This window comes from Sander lucioperca, chromosome 6, assembly GCF_008315115.2.
Source record: "Sander lucioperca isolate FBNREF2018 chromosome 6, SLUC_FBN_1.2, whole genome shotgun sequence".
NCBI lineage: Eukaryota > Metazoa > Chordata > Actinopteri > Perciformes > Percidae > Sander > Sander lucioperca.
The window spans coordinates 23,555,896-23,579,150 of NC_050178.1; the positions used below are offsets into that span (position 1 = coordinate 23,555,896).

General features: G+C 42.1%; 1 protein-coding gene across 1 annotated transcript in view; it reads right to left on the minus strand.

The window, feature by feature from the left end:
• Positions 1–1,922: 1,922 nt before the first annotated feature.
• cdk18 (cyclin dependent kinase 18) overlaps positions 1,923–23,255 on the minus strand; it is a 79,015-nt gene continuing 57,682 nt past the window's right edge. Inside the window, exons 7-16 of the mRNA XM_031304935.2 lie at positions 20,999–21,093; positions 20,823–20,885; positions 16,281–16,404; positions 14,245–14,365; positions 9,647–9,744; positions 8,936–9,041; positions 8,351–8,393; positions 8,156–8,246; positions 6,082–6,159; positions 1,923–2,044 (exon numbers count right to left, since the gene is read on the minus strand). Coding sequence (XP_031160795.1) covers positions 2,010–2,044; positions 6,082–6,159; positions 8,156–8,246; positions 8,351–8,393; positions 8,936–9,041; positions 9,647–9,744; positions 14,245–14,365; positions 16,281–16,404; positions 20,823–20,885; positions 20,999–21,093 — 854 coding nt within the window. The 3' untranslated portion in view covers positions 1,923–2,009. The remainder of the gene's footprint in view (positions 2,045–6,081; positions 6,160–8,155; positions 8,247–8,350; positions 8,394–8,935; positions 9,042–9,646; positions 9,745–14,244; positions 14,366–16,280; positions 16,405–20,822; positions 20,886–20,998; positions 21,094–23,255) is intronic.

The following is a 23,255-nucleotide window of genomic DNA, read 5'->3' on the forward strand; positions in this document are numbered from 1 at the left end:
ACATGAACGCAATCTATCTTTTTAATAAACTATCTGTACACTTACAACGTTGTCAATGCTTCGGTTCACATTTAGGGACCCTCATTATTCTAACGTTAAAGTGTGGTGATATTTCGAGCCTTTTTAGTGGCATTAAATAGCGATTTAATTTGAGTGTCCCCATGCCCCGAATACTAGCATTTCAAGCTAACCAGCGGTCCGCGGTAGCCTCGTTAAAGCTCCAAACTCATCAGATTAGCATGAAAACATGTCCCAGAGAGCGACAGAGTAGGTACACATCTGTTATTAACCCCTAGGTTCGTTTTGCGCCGGAATTGTCCTTTAAATCACTATTTAGACTTTCATGCTAGGAAAATAAAATGTACATAAAGCGCAAATTCACAGTTAATTGAAGTGAAAATAACACATGAATACAACAATAAAAAAAAAACCTTCTCTTTGGTTTCTGGTTATAATTTTGGGGTGTGTTTGGGGAATTTAAGACCTCAGTATTTTTTAAATGTTGAGTTGAATTTTACAATTCGGAGGTGCCACTGGATGCTATAACAAAATCAGAGAGTGTATCATTAAGCTACATTTTGAGATAGCCTCACCTTAAGTCCGACAAACATTTAGCAAATTTTAGAAACAAGTTCACCTCATTAGACTTCACTTATACTGAACTGACCTCCACTTACACCACAACCCTTAACATCTGTACACCTGCGCTTGTATGATGGCTCCAGATGTGATAGCTACCTTAAACGGCTAGAGCCCTGGGTGCGCTCTGAATGGAAATTATGCAAGCTTGTGTATATGTGTACACTATAACAGAGCAGCAAAGCAGCTTTATTTAGGGCCTAATGGTTGCTGTCGGTACATGATCCGTTCTGCCTGCACGATCCGTTCTGCACATGCGCAAAATGTTTGCGCATGCGCGGTTGTACGAGGATTTACGACACTGCACGATCTGTTCCACGCTTCCGGTCGACAGCCAAGCTAACGTTAGTTTAGCTAACAGCTAATTCGGCTAACCGCTAGCTGATTGTAGCAGTCTGCCGTTAGCCTCCACAGGCAAGCTAACGTTAGTTTAGCTAACGGCTCATTCGGCTAACCGCTAGCTGATTGTAGCGGTCTGCCGTTAGCCTCCACAGGCAAGCTAACGTTAGTTTAGCTAACAGCTAATTCGGCTAACTGCTAGCTGAGACAGCATGTAATAACTTTAAAAGACCCTCAAAATAAAACTTGAAAATAAACGTTGACATATATAACAAACACCTAACATATATAACAGCTGTTACGTCAGTTCTACTTTACTTGTGCTCATTTAAAATACAATCACTCAATACTTGTCTTTATTGTTATTACTGTGAAGTCTTAATTTAGCTGTAGCCTGCTTTTCCCATTACGTTTGAGTTAACGTTATTTTAGACTGAATCTAGCTGTCAGCTAGCGGTTAGAATTAGCTGTTAGCTAAACTAACGTTAGCTTCCCGGTGGAGGCTAGCCATAGGCTAGCGTGGAACAGATCGTGCAGGTCGTATCCTCGGTAAAACAGTATTATCTTGCGCATGTGCAGAACGGATCGTGCAGGCAGAACGGATCGTGTACCGAACAATTTGGGGCTGAAAAGCGTGTGTGTGTGTGTGTGTGTATGTGTGTGTGTGTGTGTGTGTGTGTGTGTGTGTGTGTGTCAGCAGGATACTTATAAATCTCTGGTGTGTGTGTGTGTGTGTGTGTGCAACTACCTAAGTAATGGCAGCATGTTCAGTGTCGCTGATTGTGCAAATATTTACTGTATGTGTGTGGAGGGAGCGTGTATCTCAGCCCAGTCATTTCGAGTGCAGTACGAGTTTATTTCCAGAAACCCTGTGTCTCCAAGGTCAGCTGCCTCGGAAATAAGTGAGTGCACAGGAGTCTGTGTGCACATGCAGGTGTGTGCACACAGGTGAGAATGCTTGTGAATGTGCTGAGCTGTGTTGGCCTTTATGCTGAGGTCTCTTCTGTGTCTCTGTTCCTCCTCTGTGACCACTAGAAGATGCTTTGTCTTCGGTTTTTTCCTCGACCTGAAGAGAGGCAAATGGAGATTGAACACTTGTTTCCAAAATGATGATTATTCAGTGTTAAAGGAGAATTCCGGTCGATTTCAACACGTAGCTCTGTTGTTTGTTGTCACGTAGTGCTGTCAGTAGCGAGAAAAACAAAAATAATCGGTGTTGCCTACACCGTGTTATCCTCCTGCTACAGTTAGCACCCAGGAGGCTGAAACAGGGCAGGTTTTAAACGTGCTTTTAGCCTCTTAACATGTTGGAGATGTAATTACAAGTGCCTACCCATGTGCAGTGATTCCTTCCGAGTGAACACAGTGAATCTGACTGCAGTAGATGTGAAAGAAATGCATAAAAGTTGTGCTAATTCAGCTCTGTTTAGTTCTGGTGTTCCAGTGGTGAGATGGCAACACCGAAAAGCGATACAAAAAGATTTTCAAAAATAGGCATATGCTTATTTTTTAAAGTAAGTGCTGTAGTACAACTAGCAGGAGACAAGATATAATTGAGGTAAGTTTGGAGACGCTACTTTATTTAATCATTAAATTAATACATATTTTTGTTGTATCTCTTTTCAGTGTTGTAGTTTGTAGACGGTCCCTAAGCACTCGTCTTACTGCCGTCTCAACACTGGAATAAAGTTAACTTATCCTGCCAGTACCTGCATTGAACTAGTAGACAACTCCTTGTTTATTTTCATTTTCTTTTCAGTTCCTCTGAGACTTTTCTCTGTGGTATTTTTTATTTGTGCCACAGTAAACAAAGTCAACGTGCTATAGCTTCTTGCAGAGCTTTGCTAATTAGCAAAGTACATCTGCAGACATTTCAGATGTTGTGGTCAGGAACAAAACAGAGCTCAGACAATTCAGACTTACAGCGTTATTATCCCATATTTATCATTAAACACTCAAAACGTTCATTGTGACTAAATCTAAGCCACATGTGTCAAACTCAAGGCCCGCGGGCCTAACCCGGCCCCTGGCAGGTTTTGATCCGGCCCGCATATCAATTTAGGTTCACAATAAATGTTGGCCCACCTAGTTGTGCACCAAAACAAAAAGACAGGAAACTACACGGCACTTAGAGCAGAATTTGGTAGATTTGCCGACTTTGAGACTCCCAGAAATTCCCACAGAAGCAGAGAGTTTTCGGTGGCTGTGAGTCGACTTTTAAAATGTAATCTTTGTTTTGCTTGATTTGCTAAATTCGAAGATTTCTAAGGACCTATTTGCTGCCTTTTTTAGGGCTTTATGTGGACCAAACTGTAAGTGAGAAGACTATATGAGACGTGGCATAATACAGTCAAAGATATTTGACTTTTTCGAATTAAAAGCATGAAAACTAGGGCTGTCAATCGCTTAAAAAAATTAATCTAATTAATTACATACTCTGTGATTAATTAATCGAAATGAATCGCATACATAATTAACGGTGCCTGAACCGATACTTTTTAAGAAAGTAAAAAAAGAAAAGAAAACAAAGGGTACTAAACAACAGTTGGTGACATTAAAGAACGGCTTGTTTACTGCTAAGGCCATATGGTCAAAATTTAATTATTTAATAATAATGTATAACAATAACATTTCACTAGTAAATTGCTGTTGAACGACAAAAACAAGTAGCTGCAGATTGTTACATCCTGGTGTTGAATCCTCTACAGTAAAACACAGTCAAACTTTACACCGTTCAGCGTTAGCTGTCAGCATTTTAACTGTGTTTAATCCAGCTACTAGCTAGCGGTAGGCTAACGTTAGCTGCTGTTGAGTATAGTGTTAACTAGCTAGCGGTAGGCTAACGTTAGCTGCTGTTGAGTATAGTGTTAACCACCTAGCGGTAGGCTAACGTTAGCTGCTGTTGAGTATAGTGTTAACTAGCTAGCTGTAGGCTAATGTTAGCTGCTGTTGAGTATTGACCCTTTGCAAACACGTCACACGACCACGTGACGGCGCCATGACGGACGGCGGAAGCACAAGTTAAACAGTAGTGGACAAGCGGAAAGTTTCATAGTTTCAATCAGTTTGAAATACATAACACTAAATAAACTGTATTTGTGGCTTTATATGGCTTCTTCTATTGAACAACAAGTTGTCGTGCCGTTATCGGTCGAGGTAGGGCATCTGGTAGGTGCTCACAAAGAGCAGTATTTGGAGAAGTTGGAGATAGCAGGATTAGATACCGACCCTTAATTCGTTCTCCCTCCGTTTTCACGGACCTCATTAAATCACAGAGTCTGCCCGACTTCAGTCCACACGATCTGGACCACTATGTGGTAAACGGGATATCCCCATATACTGGTGCTGATCTCAAAGCTTTTAAAAGTGTGGATGCTAACCAGTTCTTTGTAGCTGGCTGGGTTAGAGGTACGTGATGCTACGCTAACGGCGGGGGGAGGTACCTCATAATGGCAAAGATAAGACATCAATCTAGGGTTTATTTTGTATTAACATCTATTCTTTACTTAAAGGAGAATTCCGGGCAATTTTTACGTTAATCTTGATCGCTATAGCTACGCGAGTACTTTCGATAGAAAAAACCCTGACCCGAATCAGTGCAGGTAACACGGAGAAGCTGCAGCTACGTACTACAAGCGTCCACTGAGCTAAAACGGCAGTGGTCGGGGCAAGTTTTAGAGTGCCTTTGTGCCTCTTAACAGACACAAAATGCAATTAATATGTCTGTGCCACATGAACAGGGCCCTTACGTGTCAACAAGATGCGTTTTCAACTCAGACATTGTTTAAATTCACCTACCCTGGTCCCTGTCTCGATCCTGCTGGTAGCTAGCTTGCCCTGCTAGCTGATAGCCGTTAGCTGCCGTCCGGTGAGTGTATTCAGACAGGCTTCTGTGATAATCATCCCAATAATAATCCGCGGAGCGGCGGTGGTGTGGGTATGTCCTCCAGAGGACAGGTCATGTCACGTCTTGAAGTTTATTCCCCCCTAAAAAAAACAGTAGTGCGGTAGTAGCTGGACGGCACTCACCGGACGGCAGCTAGCAGCTAACGGCTATCAGCTAGCAGGGCAAGCTAGCTACCAGCAGGATCGAGACAGGGAACAGGGTAGGTGAATTTAAACAATGTCTGAGTTGAAAACGCATCTTGTTGACACGTAAGGGCCCTGTTCATGTGGCACAGACATATTAATTGCATTTTGTGTCTGTTAAGAGGCACAAAGGCCCTGACCACTGCCGTTTTAGCTCAGTGGACGTAATCGTAATTAAGGCGTTATTTTGACAGCCCTAATGAAAATAAACTCTATATGTCTGGCCCTTGATTCGATTCTCCCTTTCCAGTGTGGCCCTTAGTGAAGTTGAGTTTGACACCCCTGGTCTAACCTATCGACCATGAGAATATAAAGAAAAACACATGAATACGTGGCATACACCCAGGATGTGTATCTTGTGTAGGGCTGCAACTAACGATTATTTTCACTGTCGATTAATTTGCAGATTATTTTCTCGATCAATCGATTAATCATTTGGTCTATAAAAATGTCAGAAAATAGTTTAGATGTCCATCCTAGTTTCTCACAGTCCTAGGTGACGTCATAACATTTCTTTCTTGTTTTGTCAGTCCAAAACTCCAAGCTATTCAGTTTAATATAATATAAAACAGATAAAGAGCAAGACATGTTGATATTTGAGAGGCTGAAAACAGCATTTTTGCATTAAAAATTACTTAAACAATTAATCGATTATCAAAATAGTTGCCAATTATTTTTCTTTCGATCGACTAATCTACTAATCGTTGCAGCTCTAATTTTGTGTATTGCATTCTCATTACCAGGTCTCATGTAGGGGTGCAAGATATTGACAAAATGTGATATTACCGATATTGATTATGCATATTGCGATATCGATATTAATTTCGATATTTTTAAACAGTGCTCCACAAAATAAAAAAATATTGCATACTTACGTATTGCAACACTTTCTAATCTCATGCTGTACACACATTATGTACAAAACTATACTGCTATACTATGTGAAGGAATGAGCTTTCAATAACTTGTAGAAAAGTCATACCATGTTGTGAGATTGTGTCTCAGGAACCTTACCTAATGGCTGAAACACGGAGCTGCGGTGGCCTGGGTCCTTCTGGAGCTGGAGCTCTCTGAGGGAAAACACTGAAGCAGCTGAAACAAAGAGAGGACAAAAAATGACAGACAGAAAAAAAGACAGGACTATCTACGAACACTGTATACAGTGTGTGTTGTCTATAATTTAAAAGCCTTGATACGGAAATGACTAACATTCAAAAGACAAATGCCCAAGTGTCATAACCTACGTGTAATGTCAGTCCCTCCAGAAAAACGTGATTATGTGATCCCATAATTCAATGCATAATCAGCCAAAGTCTGCATATTTATGCAGGGGGTGGGGGCCACATTTTTTCAAATACGCCGCACTTTCGCCGCATAAATTGCCGATTCCCGTGCAAAATATGCGGGGCTTGCATGATTTCATAATCCCCGCATTTTCGTTGCAAAAAAGTCCCATATATCTTAGCAGAAAGTTGAAAAATGTTGCGTTTACTTCACACAAGAGCAGCCATTTTCCCCCGTTGCCATGGGAACGTTATGAAGTGATGCAATTACGCGACGTGAACATCATCGAAAAGCTGCAAACCTCGCGATGAAGCCACGATGAAACCACAGTTTTTGTAAGTTCCCACAATTTCATTGCATAAAATTGCATAAATATCCTGCATATTCCATCGCATTTTTTAAGAAAACGTGCCGCATAATCGAGGATTTTTGCCCCCAACAATCACAAAAAAACTCCACATTTTTCTGGAAGGACTGTAATGTCCAAAACCAAATTCTGGTTACACTGTAATTACGTAAAGGTAAAGCCCCTGACACACCGACCAGATGGCCGACCCTCGGCAGAAAAGGCAGTTGGACTGATCAGTCTCCCCGAGTTGGTTAAAACCGGCAGCTGATTGGACGAACGCGTCACGTGGGTCTTGTTTCTCCGGAAATTCAAAGCCAGACTGTCATGGCGGCTCGTTCAGAATAAGATCTCATATTGGACTAAAATAGTTCACTGAAACGTGTTTCTGAAAACATTTTAAGAGAGAAATAGGCCGTGCAGTTGCTGAATCTGTCTTCATTTCAGATCAACAAAGATCAGTTTAAAAGATTTTCATCAGATTTTGAGAGACTCTAGTCACGCTCATCCCGTTCCCCGTTTCCTGGTTAGCTCTCCACCAATCAGATGAGTCATTTGAGTCTGACTGCCGGCAGTGCCCGCCCCGCCGGTTATACATGTCAAATCGGCCAAAATGAAGGACGACGGCTCCTCGGACGGACGACGGCACGGAACACACCGAACAGACTCGAGTCACGACCTCGCCAGACTGTCAGACGGCCGATTATCAGCTCGGTGTGTAGTAGGCTTAATGTGTACATCACATCTTCTCCATGTTGACTTTCTCTTTGAATGTTCTTTTGTGACATTAAATACGATGAAATGTCTCTATTGCCTTGGCCTTCAGTAAATAGTTTTCGGCTCCAAGATAATCAAATTATGTGAGAAAAGCAACTGAATGTGTGTGAGACAGTGGTGGCACACGTTCTGTGTTGGTTGCTTCTAGCAAATTGATCTACAGTAAGAACCCCTGATTCAACTATGGCCACTAGCTGAGCTAAAAGCCACAGCTGAGATGGTAAAGTAGCACATTTACAGTAGAAGTAAAGTCCGCTGTTCACAGCCAGAGTTGCTAAAAGCTTTGGACCTCAAGAGGCTTTAAAGGTGTGTTCACAGTGTGTGTGTGTGTGTGTGTGTGTGTGTGTTCTTGTTTAACTATATTTGTGGGATCCGAAAACTGGGAGTCCAGTATACTTGTGGGGTCCCGACAGCTTTGTGGGGCCAAGATGCTGGACCCCACAAGTTTAAAGGGCTGTTTGAGGGTTAAGACTTGGTTTTAGGATTAGGGTTAGAATTAGGTTATGGTTAGGGTGAGGGTAAGGGTTAAGGTTAGGCATTTAGTGGTGATGGTTAGGGTTAAGGTAAGGGGCTAGGGAATGCATTATGTCAATGACAAGTCCCCACAAAGATAGTGCCACAAACCTGTGTGTGTGTGTGTGTGTGTGTGTGTGTGTGTGTGTGTGTGTGTTTATGTCTTACTGTCTGTCAAATTGTGTATGTTATTCCCCAGACTCAGGAAGTAGGGGTGTTGTAGAGCGGCTTCTGCAGAGATTCTGCTCCTGGTGTCATACTGCAATCACAAAACAAAAGCAGCTGATGAGACCGTCTCTGCAATCACAGTTCAGGTCTGCCTGGTGTCCAGGTGAGTTAGGTCATTGTTCTTTGGTCTCATACCAGCAGCAGAGCAGACAGAAGGTCAATCCCCTCTGTGTCCAACCTGATGGAGACAAAGAAACAAAGGCCAGTTTGTTTAATGACTGTTTAGGGAACAATTACTCACTGATACTGATAATGAAAGCAAATACAGACGGGGTGAATTTGCTGTTTCCCCTCCCAAATTACCCCCAAAGTGGTCTGGATTTGTTTAAAATGAAAAGCAAAATTCTATTTTATGATTAAGTTAAATGGAGCAGAGAATACCTAATATTTCTCAGCCCTTTAGAGTACAAGTTAAAAATCCACCAGAGTGGATATTTGTCTTTAGCTCACCAGCATTAAAACACGGAACACACTGGCTTATACAACAAACATAGTACCACACACCACAGAGTTTATATAAAACACAGTACACTGGCAAATACTACATATGAAATATGACTGAACAAAGCACAAAACATTAAATTATATAAAAATATAGCCGCAAGCTGTGATTCCAGGATTCAAGCCAACACATGCCCTCAATAAGGTATAAATAGAACCGCGTGTGCATGACCGGTACAAGTCCGCGGACACGGAAAGTATGTCTGAGTCTTCAGTTACCTGGGCACATGGTTGATGAGAGTTTGAGGTCTGTATTGAGGAAAGAGGTAGGACCTAAACTCCTCATTACTACTGATCCCAGACCAAGTCTCTTCTGTTGGAGTGCCTGGAAGACAAAGAAACAAATACATGTTGTCTGCATTTATATCTTGATTTTAGCGTGGCCTGTGGGATATTATCACAATGTGCAGTCCCTCCAGAAAAACGCAATTATGCGATCCCATAATTCAATGCATAATCAGCCAAAGTCTGCATATTTATGCGGGGGGGCGCATTTTTTCAAATACGCTGCACTTTCGGCGCATAAATTGCCGATTTCCGTACAAAATATGCGGGGCTTGCATGATTTCATAATCCCCGCATTTTCGTTGCAAAAAAGTCACATATCTTAAATGTTGCGTTTACTTCACACAAGAGCAGCCACTTTCCCCTGTTGCCATGGGAACGTTATGAAGTGACGTAATTACGCGACGTGAACATCATTGAAAAGCTGCAAACCCCGCGATGAAGCCTTGATGAAACCGCAGTTTTTGCAAGTTCCCGCAGTTTTTGCAAGTTCCCGCAATTTCATCGCGTAAAATTGCATAAATATCCTGCATATTCCATCGCATTTTTTAGGAAAACGTGCTGCATAATCAAGGATTTTTGCCCGTAACATTCACAAAAAAACTCCGCATTTTTCTGGAAGGACTGAATGTGCTGCTATCTTACCCAAAAGCCTAAAAATTAAGTGTAGCTCCTCCTTCACTGTGGCACCAGGAAACATAGGATGGCCTGTTGCCATCTCATTCAGGATACAGCCCACGCCCCTGGAAGAGGAGGGAGGAGATGAAGATACAGGGGCTGAATCTCACTTCTCTTATTTGATTTCTCCTCGCTTGAATCGCAAGTTGTTCTGGCCCTCCTTTGTGAAGGCCGTCTCAAAGCTCTTATTCCTGCCCAGAGGAGCAAGTACTGAGGATGGAGGAGGGATCTCTGAGGAGTTATGAGTGAGGATGAAGGGGGGTAAGCTTCACTTCAGAACTCGAACATCCTATGGCGCCATTTTGATGCTACCAAGCCATCACCTCCCGTTAGCATCCCATTGACTGCCATTCATTTTGGCGTCACTTTGACAGAGAATAACTTTACATCTGAAGAGTTTAAAGACTCTATTTGTCCATTGTTTATTTCTAAAGAAACACGACAATGTATAAAAGGCTCCATTACCTTGTAGCTCACGTTATGGCTCCGTAGCAGACGTTTTTATAAAAATAGGCTAACGATTGGGTCATAACCACGAGACTTACTGTCTCATAGTAGAGGAATTACCGTATAGTACAGGAGAAGCTCTCAGGCAGTTTGGACTTCCATTAGCTGTTTAAGTTTAATTACTAATGTTAACTATCATTTTAGTGATCAATAATTAGCCTGTGTCTATGTTATCTCCTTACATATACCTACGCTCTCCGTCTCTGCTAGATTGGGAATGATTGAGATTTCTCTTGGCACAGCTACCAGAAGACTTCCAACTTTCAGACAGGTTACTCACGTCACATCTACGTCTTCAAGCTCAGTTGGAGGCTGCTCAGTAACGCTCAGCCATCACCGGGAAAGAGCTTCTAATATCCTTCACTGGTCTCCGTCCAGAGACACGGGATCTGTTGGTCCATTATATACTGTCTATGGTGAGGATGCACGAGAGCATCCTTCCCGGAAGCCGTGCAGCTGAAAGCTGTTGCTAACTCCGCCCATACAGCCAACGAATTCACGTGACGCGTCAGAGGACAGGACGTCTAATCCCGAAAAACACATTCCCTCATTTCCTCTCTCCTCTCATGATTTCCTCAATCTCTCCCATGCTTCCTCGGTGGAACGGACCAAGACGCGAGGAAGGGAAGCAAGTGGAGGAACTGAGGATGCGATTAGAGGGAAGGGAGATTCAGCCAGGGAGGAGGAGCAAACAACAAGAGTCCTCCAACATGATAGAACCCTAGGTACACACACACACACACACACACACACACACACAAACACACACACACACACACACACACACACACACACACACACACACACACACACACACACACACACACACACACACACCCACGTAGTTCGTGGCACTATCTTTGTGGGGACCCGTCATTGACATAATGCATTCCCTAGCCCCTTACCCTAACCTTAACCATCACCACTAAATGCCTAACCTTAACCCTTACCCTCACCCTAACCATAACCTAATTCTAACCCTAATCCTAAAACCAAGTCTTAACCCTCAAACAGACCTTGTGTGGAGTCCAGCATTTTGGGCCCCACAAAGCTGTCCAGACCCCACAAGTATACTGGACTCCCGGTAATATATACACGGACTCCACGAATATAGTTAAACAAGAACACACACACACACACACACACACACACACACACACACACACACACACACACACACACACACACACACTTCAAAGAGCGCTTATCATAAGTGCAAACGTGGTGTGAGTGGACACAGCCTTTTGTTCTTTTCAGGACCGGCGTGATGAAGAGGCGCCCTGTGGTCTGATCAGAGGAGATGTAACTAGGTGAGCTCATGAAAGGCTGTCGGGCTGCCAGAGGGCTACATTTCATCCTCAGAGGTTTACCAGAGCTGTGTGGGTTTTCTCACCATGGCAGACCACTAATGAGCAAAAATACATATGGAAAGTGAATGCAGATGAATTACGCTCCATTATACGACTAGTGACTCATCTCTCTACTAATAGATTTTGATAGATATGAATGATTCATAGAAATCCTGGACAATCCTCAAGCTGTTAGACATTTATCTGATTTAGGCCTACCAAGAAAACAGCAATGCTCACTCCGTACCAGGGATGACACTATTGTTTTGGGGCCTTTTGTGCTTTGTAGGGCTGTCCTCGGCAAAATAAATTCATAGTCGGCTAACTTTCATACGATTAATCAACAGAACTGTAAAACAGAGTATCTTCACAAAGAATGATGCAAACCAGAGATGTGCTCATACGTTTCTTAGAAATAACTAATTTTGCATGAAAAAACATTACAAAAATGAGTAATCAACTTAAGAAATCTTAGTCGACTGAGACCAAAAATGACCTATTAGTCAACTAATCGACTAAGGCCACACACTGCATGCGTGGCGTGAGCGTGGCGTTTCTGTTGCGTGTCAGCTGCGTGGCGTTTTCTATGTCTTTGCACACCAGAAACGTGTCTGACGCGGCGCTGCTGCTGCTAGCCTTGTCTGGACACATGTATGTTTAAACATAAACATAAATATATACTGATCTGATTACAGCAAAGACAACGTCGGCAGTATTGACGGCAAAATAGGCTCCAGAATATTTCCTTCTGTATTTACAGGTGCAATATTAGAAAATCTATAATTATTTACATTTATATCTGCAATTATGTCAAAACCTAGAGACTTTCAAACATCAAAATGTAATTTATTAATATGTATTTGTGTCAAAATGACATATAAACATCTTTTCGTATTCTATGTTGCCTGGAAACGCTTCCAACATGCCTGCGTGTCGCATTAAAAATAGGCATCGGTTCTATTTCTAGCATGCACGCGTTTTCGGCGGGGCTCGAGCTGAGACGTGCGTGTCATGCAGGCAGTGTGCAAGCTCTAACCTGTTACCATGGGAGCCGAAATCAAAACGCCACGCAGCTGACATGCTCACGCCACGCAGGCAGTGTGTGGCCGGCCTAAGTTGGGATAGCCCTAGTGCTTCGGGGATCCCTGAAAGAGTCAGGCTTGCAGCTTTGTTCAGATCCTGATCTAGTTTGAGACTACAGACAGATTACAGAAAAATGTAACATTTCAAGTAAAAACTGGTAGTCTGTGTTTTGATTTCAACCTGATAGTTCTCAGGTTCCCTGGGTCTGAGAAAAGTCAGACTTTTACACATATAGATTTTTAGATATTAGTTCTCAACTTGCAAACTAATACTTGTACAAAAACATCAATATGACACAGTATGTCCAACAATACAAAAACATTATATTAGCCATGTGTCACAGTCCACCTCTGAGTGGCTGATGCAATTAGTTACTAGTGTCAAAATGTTAAAATACAACTCACAGTATGCAATGCTTTTAGCGACTTATACAGTTATACTCTCCAACCAAAGAAGTTCTCCTCCATTAAAATAATTGTACACTGTGTCCTGCTGCTTTCATGCTGGATAGTGTAATCCTATCAGAAAGATGCTATCCATCTCACCAAGTTCGATTCCTGATGCTAACCAAGATCCATCCATCCATCCGTCCGTCCGTCCATCCATCCATCCATCCATCCATCCATCCGTTCGTCCATCCATCTACCCATCCTTCCATCCATCCATCCATCCGTCCATCCATCCGTCCATCCGTTCGTCCATCCATCCATTCGTCCATCCATCTACCCATCCTTCCATCCATCCATCCTTCCATTCATCCATCCATCCATCCATCTACCCATCCATCCATCCATCTACCCATCCTTCCATCCATCCATCCATCCGTCCGTTCGTCCGTCCATCCATCCATCCATCCATCCATATGTCCATCCATCCATCCGTCCATCCATCCATCCACCCATCCATTCGTCCATCCATCCATCCATCCGTTCGTCCATCCATCTACCCATCCTTCCATCCATCCATCCATCCATTCGTCCATCCATCCATCCATCCATCCGTTCGTCCATCCATCCATCTACCCATCCTTCCATCCATCCATCCATCCATTCGTCCATCCATCCATCCATCCGTTCATCCATCCATCCATCTACCCATCCTTCCTTCCATCCATCCATCCATCCATCCATCCATCCATCCATCTACCCATCTACCCATCCATCCATCCATCCATCTACCCATCCTTCCACCCATCCATCCATCCATCCATCTACCCATCTACCCATCCATCCATCCATCCATCTACCCATCCTTCCACCCATCCATCCATCCATCCATCTACCCATCCATCCATCCATCCATCCATTCTCATTTTGAGATAATGCTGGTGATTATAATCACACATAGTGTTTGGTCCAACCCATATCTTTTTTTGTTTCCTTTTTATTCATCATTAACATGTTTAACTACTGTTGTATACGACTGTATGGACTGGGAAGCTGCAAATTGTGTCTGAACTGAGGCATGCTTTTCAATGTATATATAACAGTTGGGACAGTTTGTAGTGTAGTGAGTCTAGTATACTGAAATAAGCAGACGTGTATTGTGGCACTGTGGAGCCGCTGTGTTGGGAGGCAAGCACATGTTAAACTTCTGATGAACAAATATCCAAATTGCACTACTCACCACATGTCGATGGGTGTGGAGTATTCTGTAGAGCCCAGCAACACGTCAGGGGGTCGATACCAAAGAGTGACCACCTCATTGGAGTAGGTCTTAGTGGGGACAGACTTAGCCCTTGCCAGACCTGGACGACACAACACGGTCAACGGTTTAACGATGGGAGACCTCAGTGACAGCAGAATGGCTTTCGTACGGCCATTTTAGCAAGCCTGCTTTTTGTGCAAATATTCATTCTTTCTCAGTTTTTCTCCACTAGTGCAGCCCATAGCACCAACAGAAAGTGTCGCGCTGCAGCACGTCAACACCTTCTGTGTTATTACTACTTTTACAAAAGTAAAATATCTGAGTACTTCTTGAGTACCACCTCTGCATTAGTGTAAAATCATGTGTGGACACTACTGTATAAAATACTGTAAGTGAACACGCACTATTTCAATTTAATTTCTAACCTGAAGAGCTAATCTCCATATTGTGGGTCGTATAGCTCTGGATATTTCTCTTCATACATGACTTCAACTAGTCTCTCCTAATCTATTGTTTGACACCACACACAAGAGACAGCAATAGGAATAGGTGAGGAGAGATACCAGATGTTATCTCAGTACAATTTACAGATAGAGTAGGTCTAGCTACCTTCCTCCACAGCGCTGTGGAGGAAGGTCTGGCTAGTCCACACAGCATTCCGGCATTGGAGAAAAACGTGCTTTGCTTTATTGGCATTTCTTTAAACCAATCACAATCGTTTTGGGCGGTGCTACATGCCAGACAGAGCACCGGGGCCTCTGCAAAATAGTCTCAGGAAGGAACTTGTTTTGGGGGAACGTGTACGTTCAAAGGTTGTTTTAGTCGTGCAACAAAAACTCAGATTGGACAGATAGTCTAGCTAGCTGTCTGGATTTACCCTGCAGAGATCTGAGGAGCAGTTAAAGGTGCACTATGAGGTCCTGCTGGAACGTGGTTTGTTGTATTTTGGTGCACAGCCTGTGCCTCTAGTGTTTGTTTGACGTTTACAACCCCTGTGTTGTCTCCTGAGACCGGGCTTTTTCACAGTGTGTTCAGGGGGCAGGCAGCTAGCGGATCAAGGAGAGATGTCTACGATTTGAGACAAAAATGAAATTGCGCTGAAATGAGGGGTGTCCAGCCGAATTTCCGGTGGCAACTGAACAAATCCGGAAGTGAAACGTTGTCGAAATAGCCTAGTCTAGACCAGGGGTTTTCAAACTTTTTGTGCGTGTGGACCACTATTTGTAATCAAGAATTTTCACGGACCACCTCATAATACACATAATAAAATATGTCTACACACAGTCCTACCTGAATTAGTCCAATATAAGAGCTGCTACAGGAGCTGGGAGGAGGGTGCAGATGTCTAGCTTTCTCTCAGACCACTTGAATAACATAATGCTGAAAAGTTATGTAATTTTTGCCCAATGACGCCAAAAAACTGCCCCCAACCTTATAGGATAGTGGGGTGAAACTGTATCAGAGCATGAGATTCTTTTGAGGTGTGGTCAGTAACACTTCATATTATCTTAGCCCTAACATGTACATGTGTGTTAATCATAAACATGTTGGAATAGTCCCTCTATTAGCTCATATACTGGGTTTAGTTGAAACTATTGAAGAATAGGCAGAGAATACTGGTGAATACCAGCACAACATTGAGAAAAATTCAGAGAGAGGGGCACAGTTGCTAGGATACAGCAAGTAAGAGTGCTAAAGTAATAGGCATCCCTGTGTGGCAGTAAAATATAATTGAAAAGAAATGATGCTCTTTCATTCCAAAGTTTGTCTTTACAAACACATTTGCACTTGCTGTGGTTGTAAATGTTCATTTCATTTCATTTATTATACAGGAAAATTTAAAAGCAACAATTAAGTTACAATAAACGGGCCTGACTCAGTTTAAAAACTGGTTTACAGCAGGTTCCTGTTCTGCAGCAACATGGAACAATGAACACAATATCGGCACATTTATACAGGGCATTATTATTGACTAGACACATACAATGTGGATGTGAATGTGCTGTTTGTCCTACCAAAGTCGGCCAGTTTGAGCTCGCCCGTTTCGTTGATGAGCAGGTTCTGAGGCTTCAGGTCTCTGTGGAGGATTTTCCTCGTGTGACAGTAGGACAGACCACGCAGCAGCTGGAACATGAAGATCTGCAGGAGAAAATGTTAAAATCATGGCGATGAAAAATTAGACATCTGTGCGATTATAATGGGATATGAATTACCCATAAAATAACCTCTGATTCTAGTCTCTCTCTCTCTCTCTCTCTCTCTCCCCTTTTGACTCCTCCTTTGCCCTGAAGGACTGAAACTGAAACCCTAAATAACTCCTCAATTTTGGGAATGTGAATATATTTATATTCATAGTATAGCTGCCCGCACCTCCAGAATGGGGAAGAGCTTCTTCTTCTTAGTGTGCACTAAATGTAGCCTGTCTCGAATCTCGTTTTTATATAATGTTGTTTTCATATATTTTAAATGTGTAACACCACTTGATCCATGGTGAAACTTTGTTTTGTCTCACTATATACAGTAATATGGTTGAAATGACAATAAAATCCACTTGACTTGACTTGATATTTCATAGTTTCAATTCCAGGCCTCCATGGCTACCATGCAAAACGCCAAAAAATAAATAAATATACTTGATTATTTGCTTTTCGGCTTGAAAACAAGCAGCTGCAGACACTGACGCTGTGAATGTGGTGGCAGGGAACTTGGGAATGTTTGAAATAAAAAAAATTAATCAGTCAAACTGAATCAAATATATGATATGGTTTAATTTTGTGTATTTGCACACATTTAAACCAATGGACCAGCCCTTAGTTATGCTGCTATATGTTTAGACTGCCAGGAGACTTCCTATGACACACTGAGCTCCACTCTCATCATAGGCGTCGATTTCGGTGGGAACGGTGGGGACGGTGGGGACGGTGGGGACAGTGGGGACGGTGGGGACAGTGGGGACGCGTACCTACCAGATTTCGTCATGAGTAATTTTGTACCCACCACTTTTTTTAGAACCTCGAGCTCAATTTAGTTTAAAAAAAAGTCCATAACACATATAATTCTTGAGCGACAGATGCCAAAAAATCCACAACAATCTCTATCCCCACAGGACAGGCACAGACACAGACACAGCCGCTCTGCTGCTGCGCTGGCTGCACGCTTCTCTGTTCACAACGCTGCCTGTCGGGACATTCTGCTTAACGTGAAAAAAAGCTTGACGTGGTTTAATGTAGGCCTACCTAAACAACGAGCAATCATCACCAAATTTCTCATGGCCATATCTTGTAATGAACACTTAAGCCTGTCAAAAGAACTAAACCGAAATCCAACGATTATAGAAGTTATTATATAAGCATTCATTGGCGCCTATGGCGAGGAAAAAGCTTGTACCTAAACAATGATCAATGATCACCAAATGTCTCTCTCATATTGCTCCTCATAACCACTGAAAACTGTCAAAAAATCTAACCAGAAATGTGGTGATGATTGGTCGTTGTTTAGGTACATTAAACCACGTTAAGCTTTTTCACGTTAGGACTTATAAACCCCATGAGAACCGTGGGGAGTCAACCCACAGCCGCTCCGCTGCCCTGCTGAAAGCAGAAACGCTTAATGTTAGATAACTTCCATAATAATTGGACTTTGGGTTCGATTTTTTTGACAGTTTTCAGTGGTTATGAGGAGCAATACAGGAGAGAAATTTGGTAATCATTGATCATTGTTTACGTACATTAAACCACGTTTTTATTCATTAGTAAGCTACAGGACAGCGTCTTTCAAAACATGGCCTGTGCGAAAGAGAAAAAAAAATGAATGCGTCATTGTACCCAGCACTTCTGGAAATGTACTTCCGAATGCGTCTCTGTCCCCAGCGCATTTCAAACCAAACTGACGCCCATGACTCTCATCCTGTTTCTCTCCATCTGTGTGCATTCATGTTTCATTAATACGTTACTAACTTAGCCTCTTCCTGGGAGTCCTTGTGCTTTCTCGCCTCGCAGATTTCCTCGGATTGTGGTGGCACCTGGAACGTGGTTGCAGCTGCTGCCGTGGTCGTGCTCGACGCCCACTGCTACTATTATTATCATTGTCATAGTTCTATTATCTTTCTATTAGCCAAGTGTCTGCGTCTTGCTACGTCCACCTATGCTGTGCTGTGCCACACTACATCCTGTAACGCCCTTCAGTGCCCTGTTATGACATGAACTACTACGACTACCATTTGCAGTCACTGTTCCATTATCTTTGTGACTATTATTGCCACTGTTCATCACAACCCCAACCGGCACCGTCAGACACCGCCTACCAAGAGCCTGGGTCTGTCCCAGGTTTCTTCTTAAAAGGGAGTTTTTCCTCGCCACTGTCGCATTAGCCACTGCTAATGATTGCTCTTGGACAAAATACAAAAATACAAAACCTTCCACAATGTTCTGTGTCTGACATACAGACATGTTCGCCAATGGTTCCACAGTCTGGAAGTAAATCTGACAGAACTGCGTACAGGGTTAGCTAAAACAGTAATCAGGTTATTTTCTGACTCAGATACCCTACACATAAATCTATACATCAACAATTTTAAAAATAATTTCTCATGATTAACACGATCGAATGCTTTAGAAGCATCAATGAAGCACATGAACATTGTGGAATTTTGCCTATTATATTTCTCTAAAATTTCCTTTAGTGCAAAAATACATCATGCTTTCTTTTAAAACCAAATTGGTTATCGGTAGACAGGACGTACCTTTCAAGTCTACACAATAGAACTGTCTCCAGCACTTTAGACATAACACTGGTCAGAGCTATTGGCCTGTAATTATCTGAGCTGTTCAGCTTCCCCACTTTATCTTTAATAACTGGTACTAGCACAACAGAGAGCATATAAAATGCTCCATGAACAAAAAAACCTGTGTAGCACATAGCTACCAGAGGGCACAGTTTCTTACTGGCAAGTTTAAGATGTTCAGCTGTAATACTATCCAGACCACAGGCCTTATTATCTCTTAACTTCAGCAGAAGTGACAACAACATCATCATTAAACTCTACATTATCCACTACAAACAGATTACTTTTTACTAGGGCTGTCAAAATAACGCGTTAATTTCGATTAATTAATCTGAGAAAAAAAATATAAAAATATAAATATAAATAAAAATCTTCTTCCTGCCAACCCTGGCTACCGAAATCTGGTGCCACTGATATGTCTGTTCTTCTCTCTGATGCTCTGAAACAGACGGCAACACAAACACCGCTGCACATGACACTAGTTAACACTATACTCGACAGCAGCTAATGTTAGCCTACCGCTAGCTAGTTAACACTATACTCGACAGCAGCTAATGTTAGCCTACCGCTAGCTAGTTAACACTATACTCGACAGCAGCTAATGTTAGCCTACCGCTAGCTAGTTAACACTATACTCGACAGCAGCTAATGTTAGCCTACCGCTAGCTAGTTAACACTATACTCGACAGCAGCTAATGTCAGCCTACCGCTAGCTAGTTAACACTATACTCGACAGCAGCTAATGTTAGCCTACCGCTAGCTAGTTAACACTATACTCGACAGCAGCTAACGTTAGCCTACCGCTAGCTGGATTAAAAACGGTTAAAATGCTGACAGCTAACGCTAAACGCTAAAAAAGTTGTAAAGTTTGACTGTGTTTTAGCCGTCGGAAAAACAACACAGACTGTGCGTTCAATGAAACTGGTAAACTACAGCCTCGTGGTGCATTTGAAGTTATTGTAAATGTCCCTTTCCCACCTGGTGGTTGTTTTTGTCGTTCAACAGCAATTTACTAGTGAAATAAGTTATTGTTATTGTTATACATTATTATTAAATCATTTAATTTTGACCATATGGCCTTAGCAATAAACAAGCCGTTCTTTAATGTCACCAACTGTTGTTTAGTACCCTTTGTTTTCTTTTCTTTTTTTACTTTCTTAAAAAGTATCGGTTCAGGCACCGTTAATTATGTATGCGATTAATTTCGATTAATTAATTACAGAGTATGTAATTAATTAGATTAATTTTTTTTATCGATTGACAGCCCTACTTTTTACACAGTTTAACAGTTCATAATATTGTTTCTGCCATAACTGTGAAATTTCATCAGGACAACTTGAATTGTTGGGTGTCTGTAAATTATAGAGTGTGGTCTAGACCTACTCTATCTGTAAAGTGTCTCGAGATAACTTTATGAATTGATACTATAAATAAAATTGAACTGAAATTTATCTTTGCTGTTACTATAATTGCCTCTGTCCATCGTGTCATTCCATTATATCCACTTCTATAATTATAATGAGTCATATTTCTGTATTTCTCTCTCTCTCTCTCCCCAACCAGTCGCCTCAGATGGCTGCCCACCAAGAGTCAGGTCCTGTTTAAAGGAAGTCTTTCCTCCGCTGTCGCACCAAATATTTGCTCTTGTGGGAGTTGTTGGGTCTCTGTAAATTATAGAGTGTGGTCTAGATGTGTGTAAAGTGTCCTGAGATAACTCCGTCTCTCTGGTATATAGTCAGCAGTGGTTGACGTCTGATTCATGTGTGTGGCTCACCTTGACGTTGTGCATGCTCATGAGATTCCCACAGTTGTCCAAATACTGTTTAAGGTCACTGTCCTGGAAGACACAAAGGTCAAAGTGTTCACACTCAAATCTATCCACAGTCCACTGGCGTGATAGAGGGCAACACCTTGTTGAACACCTGCATGCTGAGCTGCCGATGTACTCACAAGATACTCAAACACCAGAGTGAGGCAACGTTCGGTGTGAATGATGTCGTGCAGCGTGACGATGTTGGCATGTTTCAGGTTCTTCAGGAGAGACACTAGGTGGACAGAAGAAGGAGACATGAGTCAGTCCTTCCAGAAAAATGCTTAACACTTACCCTCACCCTAACCTAATTCTAACCCTAATCCTAAAACCAAGTCTTACCCCTCAAACAGCCCTTTAAACTTGTGTGGAGTCCAGCATTTTGGCCCCACAAAGCTGTCCGGACCCCACAAGTATACTAGACTCCCGGTTATATATACACCAGTCCTTCCAGAAAAATGTGGAGTTTTTTTGTGATTGTTTTGGTCAAAAATCCTTGACTATGCGGCACGTTTTCTTAAAAAATGTGATGGAATATGCGGGATATTTATGCAATTTTATGCAATGAAATTGCGGGAACTTGCAAAAACTGCGGTTCCATCATGGCTTCATCGCGGGGTTTGCAGCTTTTCGATGATGTTCACGTCGCGTAATTACGTCACTTCATAATGTTCCCATGGCAACAGGGGAAAACGGCTGCTCTTGTGTGAAGTAAACGCAACATTTTTCAACTTTCTGCTAAGATATATGGGACTTTTTTGCAACGAAAATGCGGGGATTATGAAATCATGCAAGCCCCGCATATTTTGCGCGGAAATCAGCAATTTATGCGGCGAAAGTGCGGCGTATTTGAAAAAATGCACCCCCCCCCCTCCCCCGCATAAATATGCAGACTTTGGCTGAATATGCATTGAGTTATGCGATCGCATAATCACGTTTTTCTGGAGGGACTGATGAGTTGTGCTGTTTTCTCCAGGTGCTTAAAATGCGACTCCAGCACAACAACAGCGACTTCAGGTTTAAACTGTTGTCTGAACTAAAACTCACCTTGTCTCTTAAATCTCATACTGTAGTTGTGTCCTCAGAGACTCCAGTTTGAATTACATTTGTGGCTTGGTCTAAACTCAGCTGCTGTGTCCTAGAGAAATCATGTAAATGCTACTCGATAGAAGGTCATCGTATCTGAGTTTGAACTTAAACATACTGTATACATGTCTTAATTCAGGCTGTTCTCGTGAACCATTTGTACGTATAGTTAGTTCCTTGTTCCTTGTTAGTTGTTTTTTACTTTTTTCCTTATTAGTTTATCCTCAGAAACTGTTCATTGTACAGGTGCATATGGACTGTTATAATGTGATTTAACCAATGTAATGATCCACTTTTGAAAGGTACTGTGTCCTCTCTGATTAAGAGTAGAAAAATATTGGGCTAATGACAATGCATTGATCATGAGCCTATAACAAAATTGGTCTGATTATCCATTGTTTTTAAATGTACTGAGTGGCATTTTTTCTGCCTTTTCCTGTTCACAGTCCGTGATGGGAGGGCCACTTTGTGAATGAATGACGTCACTCAAGAGACGGACCTGATTGGTCCTGGTCAGTCAACCAAACTACTTAAGGCTATGGTTGAGGTGAATGTGTGAATTTACCTGATGAAGGTCTGAGACCGAAATGTTGTATTTTTCTAAATAAATTATTGCTTGCGTAATGGTCAGTGTGCGGGACTTTCTCTAAGCTTTTGATCTGCTACTTTTGATCATATCCTACGCACCTGCCTGACAAAACAGGTGTGCAAAAAAGCTTTCTTACATTTAGGATCAGGTTTTTTTGCCCTCGAGTCCGAGTCATTTGATTTTGAGTATCTACCGATACCGAGTCCCGATCCAATACTTCTATAATATATAAAAAAAGAATAAAGAACAGCGAAAAAACAGATCCAGGATGTTCCTTATTTTTTATTTAATTCACCTTATTTTAACATTCAACAACTCTGTTAACAAACAGAGCCCTTCTGTTACATATCTCACAGTTTGCTATAGCAACGTTGTTGTCATCAACTTTATAATACCTCCAGACCGCAGACATACTCGCGCTTTCCGCTTCAAGCTGCTTCCGTGTTCTACTTTGCCGACATTTAACCAATAGCGTCTCTGCAACAAAGTGATGTCATGCCGCACGCGTTGCTGTTTCTGTGTGGAGTCAAAAGGGTCTAACTCTGTGCAACCGCATAACTATAGATGTGTTAAAAAATAATGAGAATATATATACATATATATCCCAGTCCTGATCGGGAGGTAACGTCCAATTCCGATCGAGTCTGAAACGGATCGGATCTGGACATCCCTACTTACATTACGTATAGTTACAAAAAGAAATGCACTATAATTAGTATGTA